Source organism: Parasteatoda tepidariorum, chromosome 9, assembly GCF_982258835.1.
Source record: "Parasteatoda tepidariorum strain Cologne lab strain chromosome 9, Ptep-v5.0, whole genome shotgun sequence".
NCBI lineage: Eukaryota > Metazoa > Arthropoda > Arachnida > Araneae > Theridiidae > Parasteatoda > Parasteatoda tepidariorum.
In genome coordinates, this window is record NC_141763.1 from 7,943,808 (window position 1) to 7,970,484 (window position 26,677).

The 26,677-nt window shown below is 28.8% G+C and overlaps 1 protein-coding gene across 2 annotated transcripts in view; it reads left to right on the plus strand.

The window, feature by feature from the left end:
• Nucleotides 1–21,064, plus strand: part of LOC107437604 (nonsense-mediated mRNA decay factor SMG9) — a 40,494-nt gene extending 19,430 nt beyond the window's left edge. Inside the window, exons 5-13 of one of the 2 annotated variants that reach the window (XM_043045075.3) lie at nt 915–1,027; nt 1,438–1,546; nt 3,563–3,664; nt 5,945–6,030; nt 7,202–7,299; nt 11,789–11,896; nt 14,522–14,614; nt 16,145–16,277; nt 20,328–21,064. In XM_043045075.3, coding sequence (XP_042901009.1) covers nt 915–1,027; nt 1,438–1,546; nt 3,563–3,664; nt 5,945–6,030; nt 7,202–7,299; nt 11,789–11,896; nt 14,522–14,614; nt 16,145–16,277; nt 20,328–20,406 — 921 coding nt within the window. In that variant the 3' untranslated portion in view covers nt 20,407–21,064. The remainder of the gene's footprint in view (nt 1–914; nt 1,028–1,437; nt 1,547–3,562; nt 3,665–5,944; nt 6,031–7,201; nt 7,300–11,788; nt 11,897–14,521; nt 14,615–16,144; nt 16,278–20,327) is intronic. The other variant, XM_071186040.2, reaches the window with a different exon arrangement.
• The last annotated feature ends 5,613 nt before the right edge of the window (nt 21,065–26,677 follow it).

Genomic DNA, 26,677 nt, shown 5'->3' on the forward strand with positions numbered 1-26,677 from the left:
TAATTGCATTTATTCATATATATTTGATTATATTTATATAATAATGATTATATTTATATGTATTGTTAACTCTGGATATAATGCCCTCTGTTCTTCTAGTGAAAACGGATGTTATAACGTGAGATCGCTATATTGTGAATACAAAAAATTTGTGCAAATGTTTACTTGTATTTCATAAATACTGGGTCCATTAATAAGCAACCCGATATTATTAAATAGATAAAAATAAATAACATGAATTGGATGGCCCACGTGATACGAATGAGTGATGACAATGCAATAAAAAAGATGCCGCTTTTTAGTCCTACTGGAACAAGAAAGAGGGGAAGGCCGTAGTCGAGATGGGTTGACTCGGTGGAGGCTGATTTCAGTTTATAAAAAGAATTGGATAGATCGGAAGTCGTTATGGAGAAATCTTCAGAGGAAGGCCTTAGCCCACATTGAGCTGTCTGGCCAACTATGATGATGGGTTTATTTTGGCAAAAACATCTGCATTTTAAATAAAATTATGAAACTGCTTAATGTGCAGTTTTTTATGTGAATAAAGTAAAAGTATTTATTTGTAATAATATTATAAAGGTTAAAAATGCATTTATATTTTTTCAAGTGGCATCTTTTCATATTGGGCATAAACTTTAAACCATAGGTTTCCAATGAAAGCATCCCCCAGGGGAAGGTGAAACTCTTCTAGTGAAACTGAGGGGTGTTATGGATTTTCTGGAAATTTAAAATCTACTCTTTATCTTAATTAAATATGCAATTCTTTAAAAGTCAGAAATTTATGATTAGGAAACTTTGAAGTATGTAAATATTTGTTTTTTAATTCTTTTTATAAAGAATTCTTGAGTTAATTTATTTCTATAATTTCTTTTCTTTGTTTAATATTTCAAAGAGATATTCTATTTTTATTACAGTATTTGCATGATGGAACTGACTTTTATGTGATTGGTGTTATTGGCTTGCAAGGTGTTGGGAAATCAACTATCATGTCAATTATTAGTGGAAATTATTCTGAGAAATCTAAGTGGTAAGATCTCTCTCTTAATCCTAATGGAATATGTTTATGCAAACATTATAATCATAATTAACTGGTGAAAGATTTGGCTTTGCACCCTGATTATGTTTAAAGTTTTAGCTCAATTTGTTTTCGACTTCATTTAATTTCAGTTCTTCATTTGATTTTACTAACATTTTTAATTTTTCTTTGCCTAAGCAACCATTTGCAACCTTGAATGTGTGTACTTTTGAGGTACTTCATGTACTTTTGCAACCTTTATGATATTTTCTTTTCATACTTTTAGACTAGGAAGGAGAAATTCTATATTATGGATGTTTATTATATAGCTTTCTGTCTATTTTGTTATAATAAATTTTTTTTAATTTTAAAATAGTATATAAATAAAAGCATCATGTATAATATTTTTTTATATCTTCTAGGCAGCTTTTTAAGCCACAAACTAATGATTTGAAAGAAATTGGAGAACACTGTACAACCGGCATTGATATATATGTGACTAACCAAAGGGTTATTCTTTTGGATACACAAGTATGCATTTATTAGTTTTTATAAAATAATGTGTGCCAAAGTAACCCTACAGTTTACAATTTTTATCAAGATTTCCATGCATTCTATAATGTTCAAAAATAAATAAATAATAATAATAATTTTCTGATAACTTTTAATCTAAGGATCAAATTTTCAGATTATTCAAATGCATCTTAATGGCTTGAAAGTTTTGCATGTACCAATTAATTAGTGTAGACAATAATTTTATGTTATAAAATATTATATCAATATATTTTGATTTCTGTTATTTTATAGTACATATGCTCGGAATTGTGTAAAGTCAAATAAATTTTTTTTTCTTATACAAATTTTGCTTTCCAAAATTATTTTGAAAAAGGTATTGCACTAAAAAAAGCCAACATTTTTTAGGAAATTATGATCTAAAAAGAAATTTTGTTGATAAGGAATATTAGGCTCTGCTAACTTTCAGCACTCCTGCTTATATGTACATGAATATTTCTTTTAAATCTTGACTCTAATATATGAGATTCGTGAGCCTGATTAATGAACTAATTATAATTTACAAAAAATATCACTGTTTGTTTAAATGAGTTAATAATTTTTTCAATCAAACAATTTAAGGGTTTAATTAAATTATTTCAATGAAGACTTGGATGCATTCTATAATGTTAAAAGGAAAAAAAAACTTTTTGACAACTTTTGATCTAAAGGATCAAATTTTCAGATATTTCAAATGCATCTTAATGGTTCAAACATTATACATATTTAGGGTATCTGTACACCTGGAAAGTCATGAATTTTGGTATTGAACAATTTTCGTCATGATTTTAACTATTTTTTTAAAAAAAACATGGAAAGTCATAGATTTTGGTCACCAAAAAATTTAATTTTTAATGTGGAATCCTCCCCCCCACCACCACCAATTTCACGGTGTTCCGAATATCTGAATTAGTTAACAAGATCCCCACTCACAGTCATATTTTATTTAAATATAAAATGTTTTTATCACGTTCTTTAAAAATTAAGTTCTTTAAAAAAATGAAAGAAAAAATTTCATTTCTATTGCGAATTATCTTATAAACTTCTGTGATTTCAGAATATTTATTATATTTTTTTTAATTTTATTTTATCAATTTAAAATTCTATATAAAATTCTATTCTTCATATACCAATTAATTAGTGTAAACAATAATTTTAATCAGTAAAAAAAAGGCATCTGCTTTTACTGAATAAATATACCTTTTCCCAACGTTTTGTACCTTCAAATTATAAGGAGTTTAAGAAAGAAGATATCAGTAGATTAGACAGATAAACTAACTAACTGATGTAACTCGCTCTTTTTAAATCAATAAAAAGAGCGCCTATTAAAGCAAATAAAGAAAAATTTGCAAAATGAAAACTCTTGTTTTTCTAATGATAATTTATGCTAAATAAAAAAAATTTATTTAATTATTTTGAATGTTTAAATTAAATATTTTTAATGCATATTCATACTTTTATGTGAAGTTAAATCATCTGAACCTTAAAGTAGATTTGTGCCTCTTTTTTTAAATATTTTTTTAGATTATGTAATAGGTCATTTAATTTTAGTCATTGAAAACAATAAAAGGCCAGTTGAATAGAAAATAATTACTTTCTTCCGTAAAAAATTTAATCTTGAAGAGGAGACTGTGTGACATGTTGAAGTGACTGTGAGGTCTATTCTGCTCAAAGATTTGAGCATATAAGGCAACACTGCATTAAGACCTGGGAACTGCAATATATACCTGTAAGGTGTCTGCTGAACTTTATTTCAGCCATAAGGCTTTCTTGCTAATCATGATTTAGGGTTTGGGTTCAATAGACCTCTGGTCGATGTGCCCTGCTCTCTAGAGCTGCCCATCCTCTAAATCTAAATAGTGGTATGATTTTTTTTTCTATCAGTTCTATTAGAAAATAATTGAGATTCTGTTATTTCTCATAGGTCATGTACTGTGTATTTAGTACTTTCTAGTTTGAGTTTTATGCTTTCAAAATCTATTTTTATGTGTGTAGCCAGTTATCAGTGCATCTGTCATGGACCACATGATTCAATATGAAAAGAAACCTCCCGGAGGACCAGATTATCATTCTGTGGAAAATGCATTACTTATGCAAGTAAGTTCTCTATTCAATTGTAGCTGTTTCACTTGTTTAAAATTTTATTAGATAAAACATAGCTTCCAACTCTATTGGATTTTTCCAGTTTCTCCTGGTCTACTGGTTTAGTTAAAATTCTCCTGGTTTTTGTACATTTTTGAAAATTTTCTAAAAATGAATAAGTTTCCTAAAAAGCCCTATTGAAATAGAATTTTTGTACAGATAATTGTTCAGTTTATTTTCATTCGGAACTCTTTTTTTTAAATGAATTTAAAAAAATCTTTTAACTATTTTTGATGAATTAAATGCCTATCAATATTTGAAATTATGAGTAAATATAATACAAAACATTTCAAGTATTGTTTAAGGTCAATCATAACTGGAAAATATTGCAGTGTTTCTATTATGATGACTATAAAAATCCCTAAAATTCTCTATCTGTAAAATATTTAATACATTTTGCAATAATTATCTTGAAATTTATATTATTTTACTGGATTTTATCCTATCCATGTTGGCAGCTATGAACATACCTGTAGGAGTTTCATTAAAAACATTGTAGTGTCACAACTAACAGAGAGGGTGTGCGAGTAGCTATGTAATTCTATTTCATAACTACTGCACAAATAGGAAAACAAAAATTTCTCATCTGGTGAAAAACAAAGCATCATGGATCTTGAGTTAAACAAGCCCAACATGTGTTACAACATATATTTTTTTTATAACCGTCATTAAACTGCCAACTGAATTTTCAGTGTACAACTACCAATGTAATTTGAACCCAATCCAGAAGACAAGGAAACTCCTCGATTAAGTATTGGAAGGAAGTAACTTGTAGTTTGAATGTAGAATGTTTGAGTTTTCACAGCAATTACTTCTTACAAAGCAACGGTCAAGGAATTGCGCGTTGGTGAAGGAAAATTGATCGAGTTTCGGAAATCAAAGACCGAAAGCTCCAAAATTTCAAAAGTGGCAATTCGAAGTTTGTCGGTGCCTAAAAACTGCGTTGACTCAGAAAGATTGTTTTCTAAGTATAAAAGTGTATTAAGTGATGAAAGACGAAGGATAAATGAGAATAATCTGACACTGTACAATACTTTGTACCAAAATTCTGTTCATTTAAATAAAAATATTAATATTGCTTGAAATTCAAAAAAATACTTTTATTGTGCATTTTTAAGCTTTTTTTATTATTTGTGCAATTTCTGTCTTTTGCATCATTTATATAATAAATTTTTTTATGTTTAGATTTTGTGTAATTTTCAAAATTTCCCGCAATTTTCCGCAAATTTGGGATCTTTTTTCCCACGACAAACTTACAGCCCTAGTCATGATGTTTTATGAAATCATCAATATTTTTAAAAATTATTTAGCAATCTGCTTAAATACTCAGCTTACTGTAATTTCAAATAATGACAATTTTTAAAATATTAAAATAATAATAGTAAAGGCTGCCTCTTTTATTTTACTTTTGATCCATTAATTGTATCAAAACCAATCATTGTGCATTTAATTGTATATTTGCTTTAGGTCAATATTTAAATCGCACAATTTTCTTATTACTTATAACTCAAAATTTAATTACACACTTTTAATTTTTTTTTTTTTTTTTATAATTAACTTATTTATTATGATTGGATTTTTCGCTCATTGTTTCGAAAATTTATCTCAATAGGGTTTTATGAAATATTGATTTTTAGCTAAATATATCTGATGGCCGGAGACGATTGTGCTCCGGAAAAAATCTGGATTTTTTGCAAACTGCGATCCGGTTGTCCAAGGTACAGAAGTTTCAAGAAATCATGGATCACATTTTTGTACAAAAATTCTTATATATTTTATTTAAAAACATTAGAACTGGAATTTAAACTTGGCCTCTCTTTCATTTGTTAAGATTTTGATTAGAGATAAAAGTAAACTTATGCATAATTATTCATTAAAATTCTGCTGCATTTAATTTATTTAGAATTTCATGTTTTGAAAGTATCAATGATATAAATTTATAATGACATACTTTTTTGAAATGTGTCATTAATGAATTTATTCGAAAAAATTTCAGGAATTTTTTAGTTGGATTCACAATCACCCCTGGCTCAATGTTTTATTGATATGCATTTATTTTTTATACCCAAATTTGGTTATCAAAATACTGTACCTAATTTTTGTTAACATTTTAGGCTAATTTTTAAAAATTGAGTTATTTTATCCTGAATTAAATCCTAGCATCTCTGAATATACTTCATTTTTGACATTATATACTCAGGTACATACATAATCATTTATTTATTTTGTTTTTAGTCTTTACAACAAGTTGCTTTTTTGATGGCTGTTTGCCACACAATTATTTCTGTTCAGGATTGGTTCATCGACTTGAATTATTTGAGGTAAAATGTTTTCTGTGCAAAAGCTATAATTTTAGTCTCATGTGTCTAATGTCAAATTATTTTATGGAACATAAATTTTTTTCATTTATATTTTTATCATAAATCTTTACAAATAGATTTATCTTATACTTTTTATCCCCAAGGCCGAATTACGACGACATTGTCGCAGAATTTTTGCGGAAAGATTTTTCATTTGGAAGGGAAAATTTTTGGTTTTCTTTTCTGCAGAATTGTTTTAAAATGATTTATTTTTTGGGCATCGGAGAGGAAGGAAATAATCATGACTTTTCCTATTCTCGTTTGAGATTTAAAAAAAAAAAGTCGGTAATGATTAAACTAGAATTTCAAATTAATAATATAAAATAATTCAGAAATCGCGAAAGTTTGAAACATAGTTCGCTTTAAAAATTATGTTTTCTCTTTGAAGAACATCATACATAGATTTTACATACTTATTTAAGTATCTCTTTTTTTAAGAGTCTTATTCTCGTGATTCGTGATCTTCATTTTGGGAATTACTGCATGGATTTTGCGATTTTCAATTTATGTACGAATTTTAATTTATTATCGTTTAATTTATTTACGAATTTTAATTTGTGTAATGGTTTACGGAATTCAAAAGAGGGAATAATTAGTGCGTTTTTCTGCCTACAAAATGCAAAAATATCGCCTATAATATTTGTTTATGTTAGCCTGTTTATTGATTTTAGAAAACTTTGACAAATATTTAAGTTCTTGCATTAAAAACTTTGCTTCACTCCGAGACGTATGTTTTTGATAGTTTCACTTGCTCCTAACATTAGAAACAAGGAATGTTTAAGCAGAAAACTAATTAATTTTTTGGCAACAAAATTGTGTTTTGCGCTTTATGTCAACATGTAATAAGTCCATACAGAAATTTTTCTTTTTAGATTGTGTAATGGACTAAACTAAATCTATCATTTATAATGAAAATAAAAATTCCTCTTAATACTTTATTGAACTCATTAATTTTTCTACAACAGAAATGTGTGAAAATTTTTTGAAAGAAATATTTTTTTCTTAAAAAGCAAGTGTATAATTTAGTTTCACACATTGCTCACTATAAGCAATGTGTGAAATCTTTAAGCATTTACCATTTTTGACCATATCATATAGATTTGTTTTATTGTGTACTTTATTTTATGTATAGAATTATTTTGTCTGCGGAGATGTTGAAGCCCACAACTCCCTTAAACATACACGATCTTAGTCTTCCAGACGAACCTGCCGAATATTATCCTCATTTAGGTAAAGTCTTTGAAAACTATTTTGCATTTTGTTAATATATATAATGCTTAAAAATATTCTTTTAGTGCTTAAAAAGTACTGGTGCTTATTTTTGTTTTGATTTTGATTGTGCACCCTGATCAAATAAGTAAAAAATTAGAGGGAAAAGTGTTCCATCAAAATTGAGCCAAAATACTCACCACATATAATTTAAATATGACTTGAAATATGGGATGTTGCTTATCATTTACCAATAGTTAAAAAACAATCAATGATGGTGGCCTTTAATTCTGCTACATATTGAAATTACCCATTTCAGTTTTCACAGCCCTACTGATGATAGTCCTCCTTTTTGGGGGGATTAAAGTTAAGGTAAAGGATTTGTCATTAACAACAACACCCTATTAACCAAAAACCACCTGTATTAAAAAAAATTTAACATACATTTAAACATTATCTTGCTGTAAAATTTATCTTGAGCCACCAATTCTCTCTACAAATGTCAAAAAATGGGTTTATAGCATTTTTAGGTAATCAGCAGCCTTCATGCGGCCTGCGGAAAAAGTATCGTTAAGCTTACCACCATGGCCGAAGTCTTCCCACACCATGAAAGAGCCTCCACCATGCAGTGCAGAAGATTAGCATTTTCCTTCATCTACTGTTCCATTTTATATATCACTCAAACAATTTACAATATTAAAGAATTTAATTTGAAAGCACAAGGGAGTGGTAAAAAAGAGTTTACATTATCTAGACCGTTTGGCATGGTATGAGAAAAAAAGGAGGATTTCTAATACATCATTTGGAGGCACATGAATGAAGGCTTCTGCTATAGAGGTCATTTTAACCTTCATGCCACCTAGTGGCTACAGATCAGCAAAAAATGCTAGAAACCCATTTATTGTCATTTGTAGAAAGACCCAAGGCCAGATTTTCCAGCCGGATATTGCCTCGATTTACGTCAAAAAATTTTGCAGTGGTATGTGGGGATAGTAATTATTGACAATGCCAACCTTCATCTATCTAAAGGTACCTCAACATAGAATCGAGTTAACATGTCTTATATACTAGTGAAATGGAAATGTATTTTTGTAGTGGTTGACACACTACAGTACTCCCCCACCAGAATTATATCTGTAATGAAACTCAATGAACGGATACCACACGTTGATTCATTGTTGTTTTGTGAGATCCTGAGAGAGCTGTATTAAGATCACCGGACTTTGAGTGCTGATCATGAGAGCTGTATTAAGTTGAAGATCGAGGTCGCCCTTGTGTTTCCTTCAGCAGTCAAGTGTATACATTGTACGCACTGTGTGATCGAGACTGAGTAGCAACGGCGCGAGGTGGATATTATAACAGTCACAAGTAACAAGTCAACTGTTCAATTGAAACCATCCGTTGAAGTAGGCGTGTTCAAATCAGAGTGAGGGTTTCTGTCAAGGTATGCATATTCACATCGAGTCCGAAGGTTACCAATGTGGGGATAGTAGTTATCGACCATGTTAACCATCATCTATGAAAAGGTACCCCAACATAGAATCGAATTAACATGTCTTATATACTTGTGAAATGGAAATGTATTTTTTTGAAGTAGTAGACACACTACATGGTACTTTAGGGTTGGGAACAGGAGGCTTGTCATGAATAACATGTCCTTTCTCTTTATCCCATCAATCCCCAAGAAAATTTGGAAGACTATTCTCAATAGGAATGTTTGCTACAAAATGAGGCAGTTACACTGCTGTCCTCCAGGTATAGGTGCTTGCTACGCAACATCACGTCTTATGTAAATGTGGTGGTTAAAGTTTTATTGTATAAATCTCTTTTAAGATCAATTTTAACTTATGATCGTGACACCTGGATCACGTCTCGTATGGATTACGTTGGGGACCTTTGAGAGAAAGGTCTTGAGAAGAGAAGTACTTTGGGTGGAATTCAAATAAATGGTGTGTGGCTTAGGAGAACAAATTTAGAGCTTCATCATTCATGTAAGGAACCTGACATAATTAACTTCATTAAGCACCAAAGAATGAAGTTTGCAGGCCACGTTAGCAGAATGGGTGACGACCGTATCACAAAAAGAGTTTTCAATGTCTGGCCAGTTGACACACAAAAAAAGACACGCTGAGTTTGAGATGGATAGATGGCCTAGAAAAAGACTTTATAGCAGGGTTGGCAAGGTTTAGGACAGAATGGATTAATCCACGGTTTAAACCGTCCTGTCCAAAACCCCTTGGTCCAAAACTGTCTTAAACTGTCCAAAACCCTTTTACTCAAATTATGTCACAATTTTATCTGAACAATATTTAAGAGGTAAAATAAACATGGAACTAATAATGTATTGATAATTAAATCTACTACAGAATATTTGTTTTTAAAAGTATAATGTTTTATTAATATTGTTTGACTCTTCAATTTAAACATTAAACAAAGGACGATTAATCAGTAATTCAATTGGTCCTTCAGTTCAATTTCAATTCGTTCTTCAAGCTCAATTGGTCCTCTCATTCAATAGTACATAACTGAAGTTGAACCTTGCTATACTGGTTAAGCTATTAGGGACTAAGTGCTTGGTTAGTCAAAAACAGATTTATTTATCTATTCAAGAATACTGTTATTTCAGTCATGTTCAATGCTTTTAGCATAGTGGTGATACATCACCAGTGTCAGTAACTGAAACTGATGTTATGCCCTTCAAAACTGTTAATACATTTTTCAGTTATTTTGTATTTTCAATTTAAACTAATATATTTATATTTAAAAACAATTTTTTTTAAAAATAGATGTCTTTTTTATCATCATGTGATGCAGAAATTATAACATTTTTTTTCAAAAAATATTGTGAAAAATAAAAGGTTAATTTTTAAGCAAATTTAGTATTATTATTTTTTTTTTTAAATTGCATTATCTATCCTTATGCAAAAATATTATTTATCAGTATTAAAAGCATATTTATATTTAAAGGATTAGGTATTCACTTTTGTTGTTCAATGAATTATGGAGGTTCAAAAATTAAACCTTTTCCTATTATATATTATTTTCTTTTGATAAGTTAAAGTAAATTGTATAAAAAATATCAAATATTTATTGATACATGTAATTATTATGTGTAAAATGGTTACACCGATAGAATTTTTACCTTTTACCAAAGTTCAAGGTTTTGGACACTTTAAGACAGTTTAGGACAGTTTTACCCAGTTTAAGACAGTTTAACCCAGTTTAAGACAGTAAAACCCACGTGTCCTGTCCAAAACCAGTTAAGGACGTCCAAAACCCCAACCCTGCTTTATAGTTTTAAAAACTGGAAACTAGCAGATAAGGTTGGCCTGGAAAAGACTTTAGAAGGCCTAGACCAACCCTGGGCTGTCGAGTCATAGATGATGATGATAAATAGGGTGGGTCTTTTGGTTATTATCAGAAGAGGCTCTATTTTGATGTGACACTTTTTTCTCTCTTTTTATTTATTTGATTTTTTTCCTGTCCAGGTGGAACAGGGAGTGAATTACTCCTTAGAAGTATATGTTTCGATGAAGACTTTCTTAATATCCAGCATGGTGCATAGCGTTTTTAAAAAGTGCTTAAAAATACTTATTTTTGATTTTCGTTTTTTAAAAGCCCTTAGAGGTGCTTTTTTCATTGGATGTTTTTAAAAAGTGTTTAATTTTCCCTTTTCAAAAAAGAGATTTTTTTTCGTTACCACGTCGAATTTCGCCACATATTATGCAAAAACGTGCTTTTCACATTGTTCTGTTAAACGTTTTCGCAATTTATTTCGGCGTACCGTCGATCCATAGCGTATGAAAGTGCCAATCATTTTACTTGTTTGGTGAAATACTTGCGAGTCCGTATGTGCGTCTACTGAGCTGGGTTCGGTGGGATTATTGCTTTCTCATGTGCATCTCTGCTGCATTTTGCAAGATATTCTCCATTTCGGACTTCACTTTCCAACCTCTTATATCGAGTTGAAAAGTCCCTCAATCATTTTATAACGACTAATATAATCAAGAAAAGAGTTCTTTGTCAGAAACTAGTTATTTTATCATCATCTAAAGTCTTTGAAACTTATTTTGCTTTTTGTTAATGTATATAGTGCTTGAAAATATTTTTTGAGTGCTTAAAAAGAACTTAAAAGGTAACTTATTTTTTGTTGAGATATTTGGCTACGCACCCTGTCCATGTTTGATTGACATTGATTTTCTTCGTGTCAAATTTCGGCACAAAATCAAGATGGCTTTATTTAAATGAGGGGCATTGCACATTGATTCAAAGTTTTAGAGAAATAAGTGTTTCAGTCGTTGTTTGAGTTAGATGAGACACAAATATAAATGAAAAAGGAATCCCATAATTCACTTCTTTCATACTAGCTTGTTATTATATATTTTTTGCGTATAAATAAATTATTTTGTACGACTATTTTTTTTCTCTCAAAAAAATATAAAATATTTGCAATATTTCAGTACACCGTTACATTCAGCTGTAATGTTTTGTAATAAACCTTTTTTTGTAGTGTTTGTGCAAAATCATAGTCAACGAGAAGATTTTTATCCTGATTCAGTGGCTACAATGCAAGAAACCTTGCACCATGTTTTCAAGAAATCAAAGCTAAAATACTCGGGTAACTATTTAATATTCTATGTGTTTTGTATATAATCATATACAACAGTGATTCGCAACCACTTTTGTGTGCCGCCAAATTTTGGAAATGATATAGTAAAAATTATAACGCTTTTTTTATTACGAGTAATGTTTAAATTACAGAAAAGTATATATATTATATACTTTTTATAACTTTGTGAGCATCTTTGTAAGTGATAGTCCTGTTTCTGACAGTCATAAATGTTAAAGTAAGTAAGAAATTTAATGACTATTAAAATTATTAAATAATTAATTGAAGCAAGTTAATATTAACTTACAAAAGGAAATAAGAGCTAACAATTAATAATTAGCAAAAAAAGAAAGAAAAGTTAACAAGGACTCACAGGAAATAACAATGTAAAAAAAAAATTAACACATAGCTGCCAACTCTACTGGATTTTCCAGTAGACTACTGCATTTTTCCAGTTTCTCCTGTTCTACTGGTTTAATAAAAATTCTCCTGGTTTTTGTACATTTTAGAAAATTTCCTAATAAAATCCCTATTGAAATAGAGTGCTTGCACAGATTATTGCTTGCTTGAATATTAAAATAAGTATTATATATAATAAAGCTAGCCTCATTTATAAAAATTAGTTTAAAACTTTTTTTGTCCTAAAATGTTATGTTTATTTTGTTTTAGAACTCCCTTTTTAAATAAATTTAAAATATTTTAATTATCTTTGATGAATTAAATCCCTATTACTATTCAAAATTATGAGTAAACATAATACATCACATTTCAAGTTCATTTGATGTCCATCATAAGTGGAAAATATTGCATTTGTTTCTATTTTGATGACTATAAAATCCCTATGCGTAAAGTATTCAGTACATTATGCAACAATTATCATGAAATTTATATTTGTTTTGTAAAATCTAATGGATTTTTTTTCTTATTCATGTTGTCAGCTATGCTAACAATTAATAACTAGCAAAAAATAACAGTTAAAAACTAATTAAACATGAAACTAAATAACTATTAAGCAATGCGAGGGAGAGAAGGCGAAGTAAGAACTGCACAAGTGGAAAGAGCTAATTGATCCCTTAATAAGTGTACTGTTGTTTTTGTAGTATATTTTATTTTGCATTCAAAATTATTATCATTAACTATTTTACACTGTGTATTATGGGTAAGTAAGCAACTTTTATGCTTAATTTTTTCTTTGTGTGCCGTCAAATTTCAAAATTGTTAAAAGTGGTCCGCGATGAAGGGAAAGTTGAGAATCACTTTTATTCAATAAGCAATGTAGCAATTAAAAGTAATAAGTATAGTTAGCTCACAGGAGAGCACAGTAATTGTTGTTTCCTCTTAATATATTGTATAATATGTACAGGGAAAACACAGGGCATTGTGCAAATGAAACAAAAGTTGCATTATAAATGTTCTGTTCTTTTACCAACTCAAAGAATTTTTTCTATTAGGAAGGTTCTCATGTATAGTGCAAATAAATAAAGACGGAACAGTTAAATGACATTTGATCTAATGATTGGAATTCCGTGCATTAATATGCTATATTAATGGAGTCAAACTTTAAATATGTTACCATTTCATAAATGTCTTTGTGTTAAATAGATGTAAAGATTTTTATTCTAAAATTCACTTATAATATTGCTCTAGATAGCAGTACTTTTTTTGCTCCTTTTTTTTTAACTAAACCATTTGTACAAGATGCTTAGTTATAAATGTTAACTGCAGTTGATTTCCTATGGTTTGTAATTTCCAGAGATGATTGTGCTCCAGAGAAAATCAGGATTTCCGGATTTTTGGCTAACCGCGATTCGGAAGTTTCTGGAAATCCAAGGTCCAGAAGTTTTAAGAAATCACCGATCACATTTATGTATAAAAGCTCTTGTATATTTTATTTAAAAATATTAGAACTAGAATTTATACTTGGCATCTCTTTCATTTCTAAATATTTTTTCTGGTAGAATAATAAATGTGATTAGAGATGAAAGTAAACTTATACATAATTATTCATTTAAATGAGGCTGCATATAATTTATTTAGAATTTCATGTTTTGAAAATATCAAAAATTTGAATTTATAAGGACATTAATTTTTGAAATGCATCATTAATGATTTTGCTCAAGACATTTTCAAGATTTTTGAGTTGGGCTCACTATTACCCCTGAATTTCATAACAAGGTATTCTACCATATTACATACATTTTGTCTAGATAATATAGCTTATATTCTTTTAGCAGGAGCCATTAAGAGTCAAACTAAAATTCCCCTATTAATATTAACAAGAAAAATTACAATTTTTAGATTCATTCAGGGAAACCAAAGTAACCGATTTTGCGGACTGAAAAAATTTTAATGGTTTGATACTGACATAAAATGGTAACTCAATGCGGTAAACTAAAATTTTTACCCACAATTAAAATTAAATTAAGATGCAGAAGAAGAAAAATACTTCAGAATGGAGTTCGGTTAACTGAAGTATTTTGATAAAAGTGGCTTGGATTATAAAAGTTCTACTGTATATTGTTTTCTTTTGGTTTTTGCTTCTTTTTTACCCCTTATTACACAAAATTATTTATACCTTTTGAGAGAAAAAAAATCATCTGTAATAATATTAAAATTCTTAATTTTTTCATGAAGGTTGTGTGAGCTGTGGAACTCATAGTCACGTGCCAAAAGATCATGATAGAGTGAATTTATTTCTCATGTGTGACAAGGAGCCTCCAGAATTTGGTATGTTTTCCTACCTAATTTATGAATGAACAACTTGTGGGTAATAAAGTGAAAAACCATATTTTTTCTGTAGATGCAAATTTTACATCAGACTATTTCTTAGTTACCTTTACAGATCTCTGCAGCATTACAAGTTTTAGGATATTTTTTAAATGACATATATGGATTCTTCAAAATGGCAATAAAAAATACTTATTGTCACTTTAAACTTATGATAATGTCGTTTTAGCAAAAAAAACTGAATAATTGGAAAAAATGCGGCTTATTATACTGTCTATTGGAATGTTAAAAATTGTTTATTAAAAAATTTCTAAGTTATTAGACGGAAATTTTTTTAAAATACAGTAGAGCCTCGATTAACCGAGCTTCGATTAACCGAGGTTTCTGTTAACCGAGGCAATAACGAAGTCTAAATTTTTTTTTCTCCTCTCCAAAATGAGCTTGGAAGAAATTATACACATATTAGTTCGTTGTCCGTGTTACAGGCACTTATTTCCCACAAAAGCACTCAACTTCCATGAAATATTACACCCTGAGAAGACAACATCCATGAATGCTTTGTTAACAGTGGTCATGTGACTTGTAAGTTTAATCATGTAAATTTTAAAAATATAATATTTCCTTGAGATTTGTGTTATTTTTGAAAATGCGTCTTTCGATATTTAACTAAGTATAGTTAAAAGAAATTCCATTTTACTTTTCAAAATTTACTACTAGAGTTGATTTCCTTTTTAAGTCTTTTTAGCTGTGAAACATAAGTTCATATATGTTTATTTTTATTATTTAAAAAACGTTCTATTGTTTTTTACTTTAAAAGTAGTTAAATTCGCTAGCACGGAAGGTTTTTATACATGGTTCCTATTAACCGAGATTTCCGATATCCGAGGTATTAGCGGTCCCAATTAGCTCGGATAATCGAGGTCTTACTGTAATGTGAGATTGAAAGTAAATATTGAAAGGCTAAGTTAAAATGGATGCACAATCTATTTCGGGGTACCGTCGGTCTGTAGCGAAATAAAGCACCAATCATTTTACACGCTTGATGAAATTCTTGCGAGTCCGCATATACGTCTACTGAGCTTGGTTCGCTGAGATTATAGCACTCTCATATGCAGCTCTGCTGCATTTTGCAAGATATTCTCAATTTCAGACTTCATTTTCCACCCTCTGATATCAAGCCGAAAAATCTCTCGAGCATTTTATAATGGCTTCTTTGTCTGAAACTAGTTATTTTATTAGGATCAAGTAAAGTCTTTGACAATTATTTTGCCTGTTTTTAGTGCTTAAAAATATTTTTTAAGTTTTTAAAAAGTACTTAAAAGGTGCTTTTTTTTGTTGTTGTATATTTGAACAACCCTCTAACCTTAAATGTTTTTTTTTCTTTCAATTATTAACTTGGTTTCTTAATTTGAATGTCTTTTATTATAATACTTCCTTCCCTGGTGCTTTAGAGTGATACTGTGAAGAAGAAATTTTGGAATAATCAGAAATTATTTTATTTATTATTCTCCTTCTTAATTAACTTTACAGATGGTGGTAAAGATCAGTTTCCAGAATACAAAGGTCATCCTGGCTACCAGTACCTTGCAGAATCGCTTGGTCAACAAGTTTTATCCATGCCCAGGTCTCTCCTAACAAATTCTCCATTATCAGAAAAGAATTGGTATGTTGATCCATAATATTAGAGTTTTATGCAAAGTTACATTTTGTGTAGACATAGAGGTTGGTTGCTTATCTTGACAATACAGTATACAGGGCTCCCACTGGGCTGGGAAAACTGGAATTGTCAGGGAATTTTATTTTAACTCTGAAAAGCAGGGAGTAGTCAGGGAAAGTTGTAATTTTTTTTACAAAAAAACCTGGAAAGTAACCAGTCTTAGAATTGCCATTAATAGTAATATGTTATTGAGATTCCACTTAAATAATTCTGACATCTGTTACAATTATTTTATAAAATTCCACTTCTTAGTAAAATTTTTCCAAAACTTCCATTTTCATTTGATTATATGTTTTTGCTCACAAATATTTCATATTACAAATAATAAAATATAAAAAAAAGTTTTCTGTTGAGAAATTTAATGGTATAAATAAAAATATGGTATGGATTTTCTTTGAAATATACCTGGAAAAGTCGGCAAATTTTTTTTCTGAAATTGAGTGGGAACCCTGAGTTTATATTACAGAGGATTTAACAACAGGGTGACACATGTTACTTACTTTTTATTAATAAGAAAATACATACCTACCAAGTGTCCTTATTTTTAACGAAGACTCCTATATTTTACGACTATCTCCTATGTACCCATATATTCTCAGATTTCTCTGTATTTATTGAAGAAATTTAATTATAAAAAATTTTGCCGATAAAATATCTTCTGAAGTCAAAAATACTTCTGTTATTCCTCAACAGATAGTACTGTTGCAAGTACTGCAGTATGTTGAGTGTTAATAGTTAAAGTAAAAATATCCTCAGTGGTAGACGAAACTTTGGTTAGAATCCCCTTGCTGTCAGCCCTGGGCGTTTTTCATGGTTTTCCTCTCCATGTAACACAAATGAAGGTTAGTTCCAGCAGAAAATCCTCCGAATTTCTCTGAATACTTGATATAGAAGTTCCTTTGTCTTCTGGATACTGTTCAAAATTACAAGGCCACAGAGTTGAATATTAGTAGTCGTAAATTTAAAAAATTGTGCCGACTGTTCAACAACGATTATAAAATAAAATTGTTTAAGTAATTATAAATTATGGTTTAAAAAATCTTCTTTAGATTGAGAATTATATACATATTTTTTACCTGGCTAAATGTAAGTGCTTATATTATTTCCAATTTTGAATTTCTCTTTTTTTTACTTACATGATTTTGACTTACATGCTTATCAAATTAAAATCTCCATAATTTTATGTCTCCAATATTGGCAGGTATGAAAATAACTGTTAAAACAATATTTAGTTATAGTTAAAAAAATATTAGAACTCTTGCCTAAAATCAGTCATATAGGACAGAAGAAGCAATAGGTATTACAAATTAAAAAAATGTTTCCATCATTTAACACTGACAGCGTCCTTATGATTGTTTTTTTTTTCATTTATTATTATTTATTACAATGTGGTGACAGAGCTCACTCAAGATAACTAAACATTCCTCAAATGAACCAGCCATTCCTGTAAGATATTCCACTAGAGTTCTGCGGTAGGGCCGGGGGATTCAATAGTTAGGACTTTCTTTTACCCAGTAAGTTTTTAACTTACATTTATATATATTTAATATATTATATTTGGTTATTAATTACATTATATTTGGTTAGTCTATTCACTGCTGCTTATGAACTTTATTTTTTTATACTTTATGACCGTCGTCAAACAGCCAACCCAATTTTGGGTTTACGTCTACTAATGTTTAACGCGTAGCCTTACAATTTTGAACCAATCCAGAAAACAAGTAAACACCTGGATCAGTACCCCCAGAGATATTGATTTGTTATGGGAAGATGGAGGACTTAGCAACACGACAGATTTAACGTGCATCAGCCACCATTTAGTACATGGGGAGTCTTCGACCGGCTGGGATCGAACTCTTGGACATTGACCCAGTGCCCTACCATCCTGGCTATCCCAGCCCTATAAACTTTATTTATAAAATTAGGATTCTGCCTGGGATAAGTTTGATCAATTACGTTTCCATAGCAAAACAATTTCGAAGCACTGAAATAGACAGGGTGCATAGCGTTTTTAAAAAGTGTTTAAAGGTGCTTATTTTGCTTTTAAAAACTCCTTAAAGATGCTTTTTGTCATTAGATTTTCTTAAAAAGTACTTAACATTCCCATCTCGCTTTTCATTTAGTAAAAGAAGATATTGAAATAAAATTATAAAGATATGAAATAATTGAGGTTTTTAATCCTAGAAATTTTTTTTTTCTGAGAGACCGTACTATAATTGCTTTTTTTTTTTTTTAACTATTTATTGTATTTACTTACTTTTATTATTATTTTATTACCTTTGAAGTTTTCAGTACTCTTAAGTTATTTTATGAAAAAACTCAATAATATTTACAGGTAAATTGTAAAAAAAAAGTATGAAGTTAGAGGCTTTTCATTATTTCAACTTTTAGCAAATATTGCTAAAATCTTATGCTATTCAGGTTTGTTAAAGCTTATGAATGTAGGGACCAAATAGTTATTTACTTTTGACAAAAATGTTTAACTTAATACTCATTGTATTTGCATTTAAAAATTATCATTTCCTTAAAGAAATACTGAGCCAAGTTACAAACTTTAATAGAAATTTATTAAGAGCCATTCACTAATTTACATTTGTAATTTGAATTTAAAGTTTGCTTAATCATTTTTATTAATTAATTTGCTTAGTAATTTTTATCAATTATCCGTGATCAATAATATTAATCTTGTTAATGTTTTGTTGAATATGCTTTTAAAATTAGCTTTTATTTAAATAAAAAAATACGCTTCATAACCTTTTTAAATAATAATTAAATTAATTATAATTTTGAATTTAAATCTTTTACTTATTTAAATAAAGTAATAATTAATTTCAAATATAGAATGAGCCACTCAATATTGAATTTAAAATTGTGTATAAATTATTTTTATGGTGGCAAATGTAATCAAGAAAAGAGTCGGGAAATAATTATTTTGTCTTGATAAAGTGGAAGTCTTTGAAAATGTTTTTGCATTTTTTTTATCTATACATATGTATATGAATAACTTTCAACCAGTGGGAAGAAAAAAATTTTATTAGCACTCATATCCTAATTACGGTAATTTTTTTTAAAAAAAAAAATACTTGCTAATATTTTTAAGTGCTTAAAAGATACTTATTTTTTGTTAAAAAATATGGCTATGCACCCTTATAGACTACCATGTTATAACAATTTTGCAATCATAAAAGTTGAGCGTGTTTTTTAATTGCTCTTCCATAAGTTGAATGATTAGTTACAGAATAGTCTACAGATTAAGTTAAGTAACTTAGAATGAAAATGAAAAATCCCTAAGACACCTTGAGTCACTTTGCTCAGGGTTGGGGTTTTGCACACCCAAAACTGGTTTTGGACAGGAGACATGGGTTTTACTGTCTTAAACTGTCTTAATGTTCAAAACCCTAAACATTGGTAAAAAATAAAAATTCTATATGTGTAACAATTGAATGCATAATAATTACTTATATTAATAAATATTTGATACTTTTTATGCAATTTGCTTTAACTTATTAAAGAAAATAATATAATAGGAAAACTTTTGAAACTCCACAATTTATTGAACAACAAAAGTGAATACATTATCCTTTAAATAAATATGCTTTTAATACTGATAAATTATGTTTTTGCACAAGGATAAATAATGCGATATTGAAAATAATAATAAACTTTTTTAATAAAACAAATGCTTGTCTTCAGTTTGTTTCTTGTTCAAAAGTTAATCTTTTATTTTTCACAATATTTTTTTTTAAATTGTGACATAATTTGAAAAAAAGGGTTTTGGACAAAGGGATTTTGGGCAGGACGGTTTAAAACCTGGTTTAAACCGTGGATTAATCCCTTCTGTCCTAAACCTTGCCAACTCTGCTTTGCCTGTTTTTGCATTATCTAAGATTTATTTTTCCTTTGTTAATTTTTTTTTGTCATTATTTTTTATTGTTTATCTTGAATTTTTTTTTTTTTTTGTGGTGGTTGTCATTTATCTTGCTCTTTCTATTTTAGGTTTCATTATTCTGCCAGAATCTGGGAAACAGTGAAAAAGTCTACATTATTTTTAGAATATAACAGACTTTTGCCATGATAATTTTCTAAAAATTATATTACTTTTGTGACACTGTGAAATCACTGTAATGGATGCCAGTTTATATATTTATTAAGAACAGAATTTAACATTTTCTCAATCCTTATTTAGAAGTATAAATGTGATGGCATTTATTTCTATCTTTATTTAATTTAAAAAATATATATTTAATTCAGATTAGGATTTTTTTTCCTTTAACCTCAATGTACTTTTTAATTAAAGTATCACCAAAATTAATTTTATACTTTTTGTATTATTATTTTTTTTTAAATCATTCCTTTTTTAAAGTGAAAATAAATTTCAATGGAAACCTTCATTAACAATGTATTTTCATTTCTTGAAAAAAAATTATCATTATTTCCTGAGGTATTCTGGAAATTTTAATTCTGTACTATGTACAGTACTATAGTGTGTTTGAGTTTTACTTCTATTTTATTATTTTTTTGTATTTGTTTATAAAAATTTAACAATAAGTTAAAAATCTGTGACTATGCATATTTGCTAATAAATTTGTACATAATAAATGTTCATATTTTTCTTTTCTACATTGTTGGAATAAATGCTACTAAAGCTTCATGCTGAGTTAAAAATTGAAAAGTGCAAAATCAACTGTATTCTGCAATGCCCATACATTAAATAAATATTTATTTTAGAGCCATACTGAACCTTTGTTTTCAAATTTTATTAATCTTAAGCAAATCTCTAGAATCTCCTGGTTTTTCTCAAATGCTCCTATTAAATCACTATTTTAACACTAAACATACCAACACTTGATGCATACCTATTTCTACCATACCTGGTCGAATGACCGAACTTTATGTTTTTTGATTGAATGTATGAAATATGGATGTTAGGAAGGAAATAAACAAACCAAAACTTTTATTATAATTAAACAAAATTGTATGGTGCCAATTTTTATGTATTACAAACACAAAGAAAAAGAATTTTTAATTAATTGCTCAACACATTTTTTACATATACAGGGTGTTTCCATTGTACGTTTTCTGCCAACATATTTTTCTAATTATTATTATTTCTATAATTTGTATAATTAGTCTTATAATTAATATTATTTCTTCTAAGAACTTGTGCTGTCTTGATTGTTTCGACATTTTTCTGGGTGAAAATTAACAGTTTGTTAGAAAGGAAGTAAAGCTATCAACATAAAATATAAGCTACTTATCAAAACATTTAGTTTTTGTCACTTTTACTGACACAAAAATGCCATTCTAAAATTTTAGGTACTTTCTTGAAATTTGAATTCACAGTTAATCTGATTGAACTAACTACGCAACAGTCTTTGCAGAAATGTGCAACTGATCCATTGCAATATGTTGAACATGCAATACATCATCATTTTTGATAGGATAATCTTATAAAGCAACGAATTGTTCTCTTGGTCAAATGACCGGTTGTGGCAGAAATAGGTATAACACAAGTATTATTCGAAACAAACAAAATACAAAAAATAATAATAATAATAATAGAATATTGACTGTAAATATTTGTTAGAAAAAGCCATGACGTTAAATGTCCAAAAATGATAAGATGATAAGCGTATTTTTGATGCAAAAGTTCTTAAACGGTCATTTGACATGTTATGGTATGTTAAATGTTAATAATTTATCATTGAACATTAAAAAGCCAATAACAAAGCAAATTTTCACACTTAGTTTTTTTTCTTCTTCTTTTTTTTAAAAATTTCTTGTCAAAATAAAATTAAAAAAACTTTTGACTAACGACAGAATGAAGTGAAGAAATTGTTGCTGAATTCTCTCTATATCTTCGCTCACCCTGGCCACCGGTATAGATGTTGCGGCGTAACTACCACTACAATTATTAAACATCAATTCCCTGGTATATAAGACATACTAATTCGAGTGAATCTTGAGTAAAAGTTTTACTAAAGATGGAAGAATCAACAGAAAAGCCACTTGTTTGACATTGAATAAAAAGAGTTCCACATTTTCCAAGGGGTTAGGTGGGCTATAACAGGGTGTGTAGCGTTTTTAAAGAGTGCTCAAAAGATGCTTATTTTTTATTTATATTTTTTAAAAGCCCCTCAAGTACTTTTGTAAAAAGTGCTTTATTTTCAATCTTTTAAAAAGAGATATTATCCTAGCGTCATTTTAAATTACAAAAAATGCATGATTTTCACATTTTCCTCTGCAATATTTATCAGAAACTAGTATTTTATCATGATTATGTTTTTGAAAATGTTTTTAAATTTTATGTTTATAAATTAGGAACTTTAAACAATAGAAGAATAAATTTTTGCTGCACAGATCCTAATTATGGTTATTTATTTATTTTTGGAAAGTGATAAAGAATATTTTTTGAGTGCTTAAAAGGTGCTTATTCTACGCACCCTGTATAAGTTTCATGCAATATTCTCAGAGTGAATGCCTGACAAAAACAGGAAGGAGTGCATTTAAAGAAGGACCATGTAAATTCTTTTATTCGTTTTAAGTTACTGTTCTTAATTTTCTTTCTTCTTAATTTTATAAAAACGGGGATTCTTAGCATTTCAGTGCATTTAAAGAAGGACCATGTAAATTTTTTTATTCGTTTTAAGTTACTGTGCTTAATTTTATGAAAACAGGGATTCTTTGCATTTCAGTGCATTTAAAGAAGGACCATGTAAATTCTTTTATTCGTATTAAGTTACTGTGCTTAATTTTCTTTCTTCTTAATTTTATGAAAACAGGAATTCTTTTTAAAGAATAAAACCACTTAGGAATTTAGGTTTACAATCAAAAAAAAATTTTCTGTGCTTCTTTAATTTACTTTTTAATCAAAGATAAAATAATAATAAATAATAACTTTTTTTAACACTATGTCATTCATTATTTTACAATATATGATCTTTTTTACGGGATTTTGTTTATAAAAAAATAATTTCCTTTTTTGTAATACATTTCAAACATGAATGTATATTAAAAATGCTTATTGCATATTTTAAACTACTATACGTATTATTTTATTTATTTATTTATTTTTTTTGTTGAAATACAAAAGAATAATAAGAATTAATTTTCTAATAAACTGAGCTTGTTCAATGAAGTGTTAGATATGAGTCTTTAGCATGTACTACATGTAAATCAATATACTCTTAATATAATGTGAAATTGTAGTTATAAATCTTAGTATTTAATGTTAAAAAATATGTTTTTTATCTAAATCATGTGGGGTTTTGGGGGGAAATTGGGGTTAATTAGAAAAAAAAAGACTGGAATGTTAATTTCTTATATAATTAGTAAAGATTAAATTATTACCAAGATCTTGATAAAGTTTATGTTACCAATAAGAAACATGCATTCATTTTTACAATATTTCATATATTTTGTTCTTTGACATTTATTTTAAATAGTAACTAAAAAGATTTTCTGAGAGGCTAAAGTAAGACTTTTTTTTCTCTACGAATAATCGCAGATAGCGAGCTAGATAACTTCTTTATTTAACTGATTTATCTAAACGTTTATTATTGTTGTAGTTCCCACTGCACAAAGGGTAATTCTGCTTCTAATGTAATTCTGCAGAAAAAACGAAGGAAAAAAATTATTTGCTTTTGTATTTTTTTTAGCTATTTTATTGCTTCAACTCCTTCTTTACTCTGTGTTTCAAATATAAAATCTATAAATATGACGATGCAGAGCATAACAGTTTTGTTTATACCTATCATTTCAATTAATGTTATGATAATGCTTTTTTTAATTTGTTGTGTTTTTGTCCGAGAAAATAGTAAATTCGTTAATTCATGAAAAATTCTTGGAATTAGCAGGTCGTCGTTACCGGGCATAGGTTACTCTGCAATTTTAATCTTGATGATGTTACCTAACTCACAACATTTATACGATCCTTTGTTATGTACTATAAAATTTTTAAATTCGTACATTTCGACAAAAATAACTGTAGCTTAGAACGTGAAACCATTTGCAGATTTGAAATTAACGACGTGAAAGAAATCTTATGCAACAGAAAAAGTTGTTCCCCACTGTAATCATTTAATATTTTTCCATTGCTATGGCGACCGTCCGTTCTTTTGTTCATGCATTTTAAACAAGGTAATTTTTAATTTATTTTAAATGATTATTATTATTATTATTTTTTTAGATAGCATACTTCATAAACATTTAATTATAAGTTCACTTTTTAATGAAAACATTTAAAGTATGCAAATAAAATAATTAGTGAATAATTGTTTAAAATTCTGAAGAAATATTAGTAGTTTAATTTGCATTATTGCTAAATAATCTCTTTGATAAAAAATATTTAGCAATTAGTATTGCCTAAAGACCGTCTTTACTTTTTCAGACAGATTGGTAGTTACGCTGTGTATAAACTTATTTTATCATTTCAGTTATTTTGTGTTTTAACAATATTAATAGTTAAATTAACAGTGTTAAATCGCTTCATTAGCGAAAAATGTACAACGATTCTGAGAGTGCGATCAGCATTGCTATTACGCTATGTACATTAAATTTATTTTATCGTTTCAGCTATTTGTTTTTACTGTTTCTTAAATCGGAATTGATTATACAAAAAAAAAAAAAAATGAAGAAGAAAAATTATATTCACTCAACGTTATTTAATTAAAATAATGTAATAACTGTTTAAAATTCTAATTCAAAATTTTGATGCACGAAATCTACATTTTAGTTTTGCATGAGATCTTTTTATAAGCTTGTGCTTGAATATTTTTCAAATCCAAGTAATCGTTTTTTTAAAGGAAAAATGAGAATTAAGAGGCCACCACTGGTTGTGCGAAGCGAGCAGCCAATAGTGCCTTCTGCTAATTTAAAATTAAGTAAGGCTTTCAAAAACAAGTTTGAAGATTATAGTGTATCTATCACTACAAAAATACAATTCCAATTCACTAGTACATGAGACACATTAACTCGATTTTATGTTGGATATCTTTTCATAGATGGAGATTGACGTTGTCCATATGACTCTCCCCACATTGGTAACCTTCGGACGTGATTTGAACATACATACATTTGACAGAGAAACTCCCACTTTGATATGAACACGCCTATCTTGACAGTTACGCCGACTTCGATGGATGATCCACATTGAACAATTGACTTAGACATGTCCACTTCCTCGCGCTGTTGCTACTCAGTCTCGATCACACACAACATATACATTCGACTCCTAAAGGCAACACAGGAGCGACGGTGATCTTAATACAGCTCTCCCGGCTTTTCACAAAACAGCAATAATCAACTAGTGGTATCCATTCATCGAATTCTATCTATGTTTGGGTACCTTTTCATAGATAAAGGTTGACATTGTCGATGCGTCTCTACCCACAAAGATAATGTTGATATGCTTATAAAACAAAATTAGTAAATCTGAATTTTATCCCAATAGGTAGGTAGGTATTTTATTTACATCGCACTAGAGCTGCACAACAGGCTATTGGCGACGGTCTGGGAAACATCCCTGATTATGATCCGAAAACATGCCATCACTCTGCAGAGGGGATAGCTCTCCCGCTTTGGTAGCTCGACGACCTGCACGCGAAGTCGAGCCTTTACGGTAGAACAGTTTCAGGAGAACCGATATCGCGCACCCTCGGTCCCTACTCAGGCTGATCAAAGAGGTCACACACCCGCTTACTGACCACAGCCAGTGATACTTTTATCGTAATAGAACAGGAAACTTAATTCTCATTATTGCAATACATTTTTTTAGATCATTTAACTGAATTATTCTTAACTTTGATGCAACAATCTAAAAAATAATAATTGGGAAATGATCGTATGAATTCGTGAGCGAACTGAGCTAGATCTCCTCCTACCTTTAATAACGAGTGAAGAATTGTGTAAAATAATTTTGTGATCATAAATGAACATTTAATCCTTATTTGGGTTGTACGAACAGGAAAACCAGGAAATTCCGACACGACATAGTTTAACACAAACCGAGTGTACTTTTTAATTTTTTTTTTCTCCATAAAGTTGAAGCCAATTTTGTGATAATTGTAATTTGCATTATAGTTCATGCAAATACGAATTTTTGTCAATCCCATAGTCACAAAACTATTATAGATATTCTAAGACTAGAAGCGTTAGTGTTTTGAATATAAAACATGACTATGACATATAAGTTTAGTATAAAAATAATAGACAAAAAAAAGACTTTTATCTATAATATATTATATATAATTCTTAAAAATATTCATTATCTACGTAATAATAAAAATCGAATCGTATTTTATACCATAATAAATATGAAGAAAAAAAAAGATCGTTGCAGAGTTATA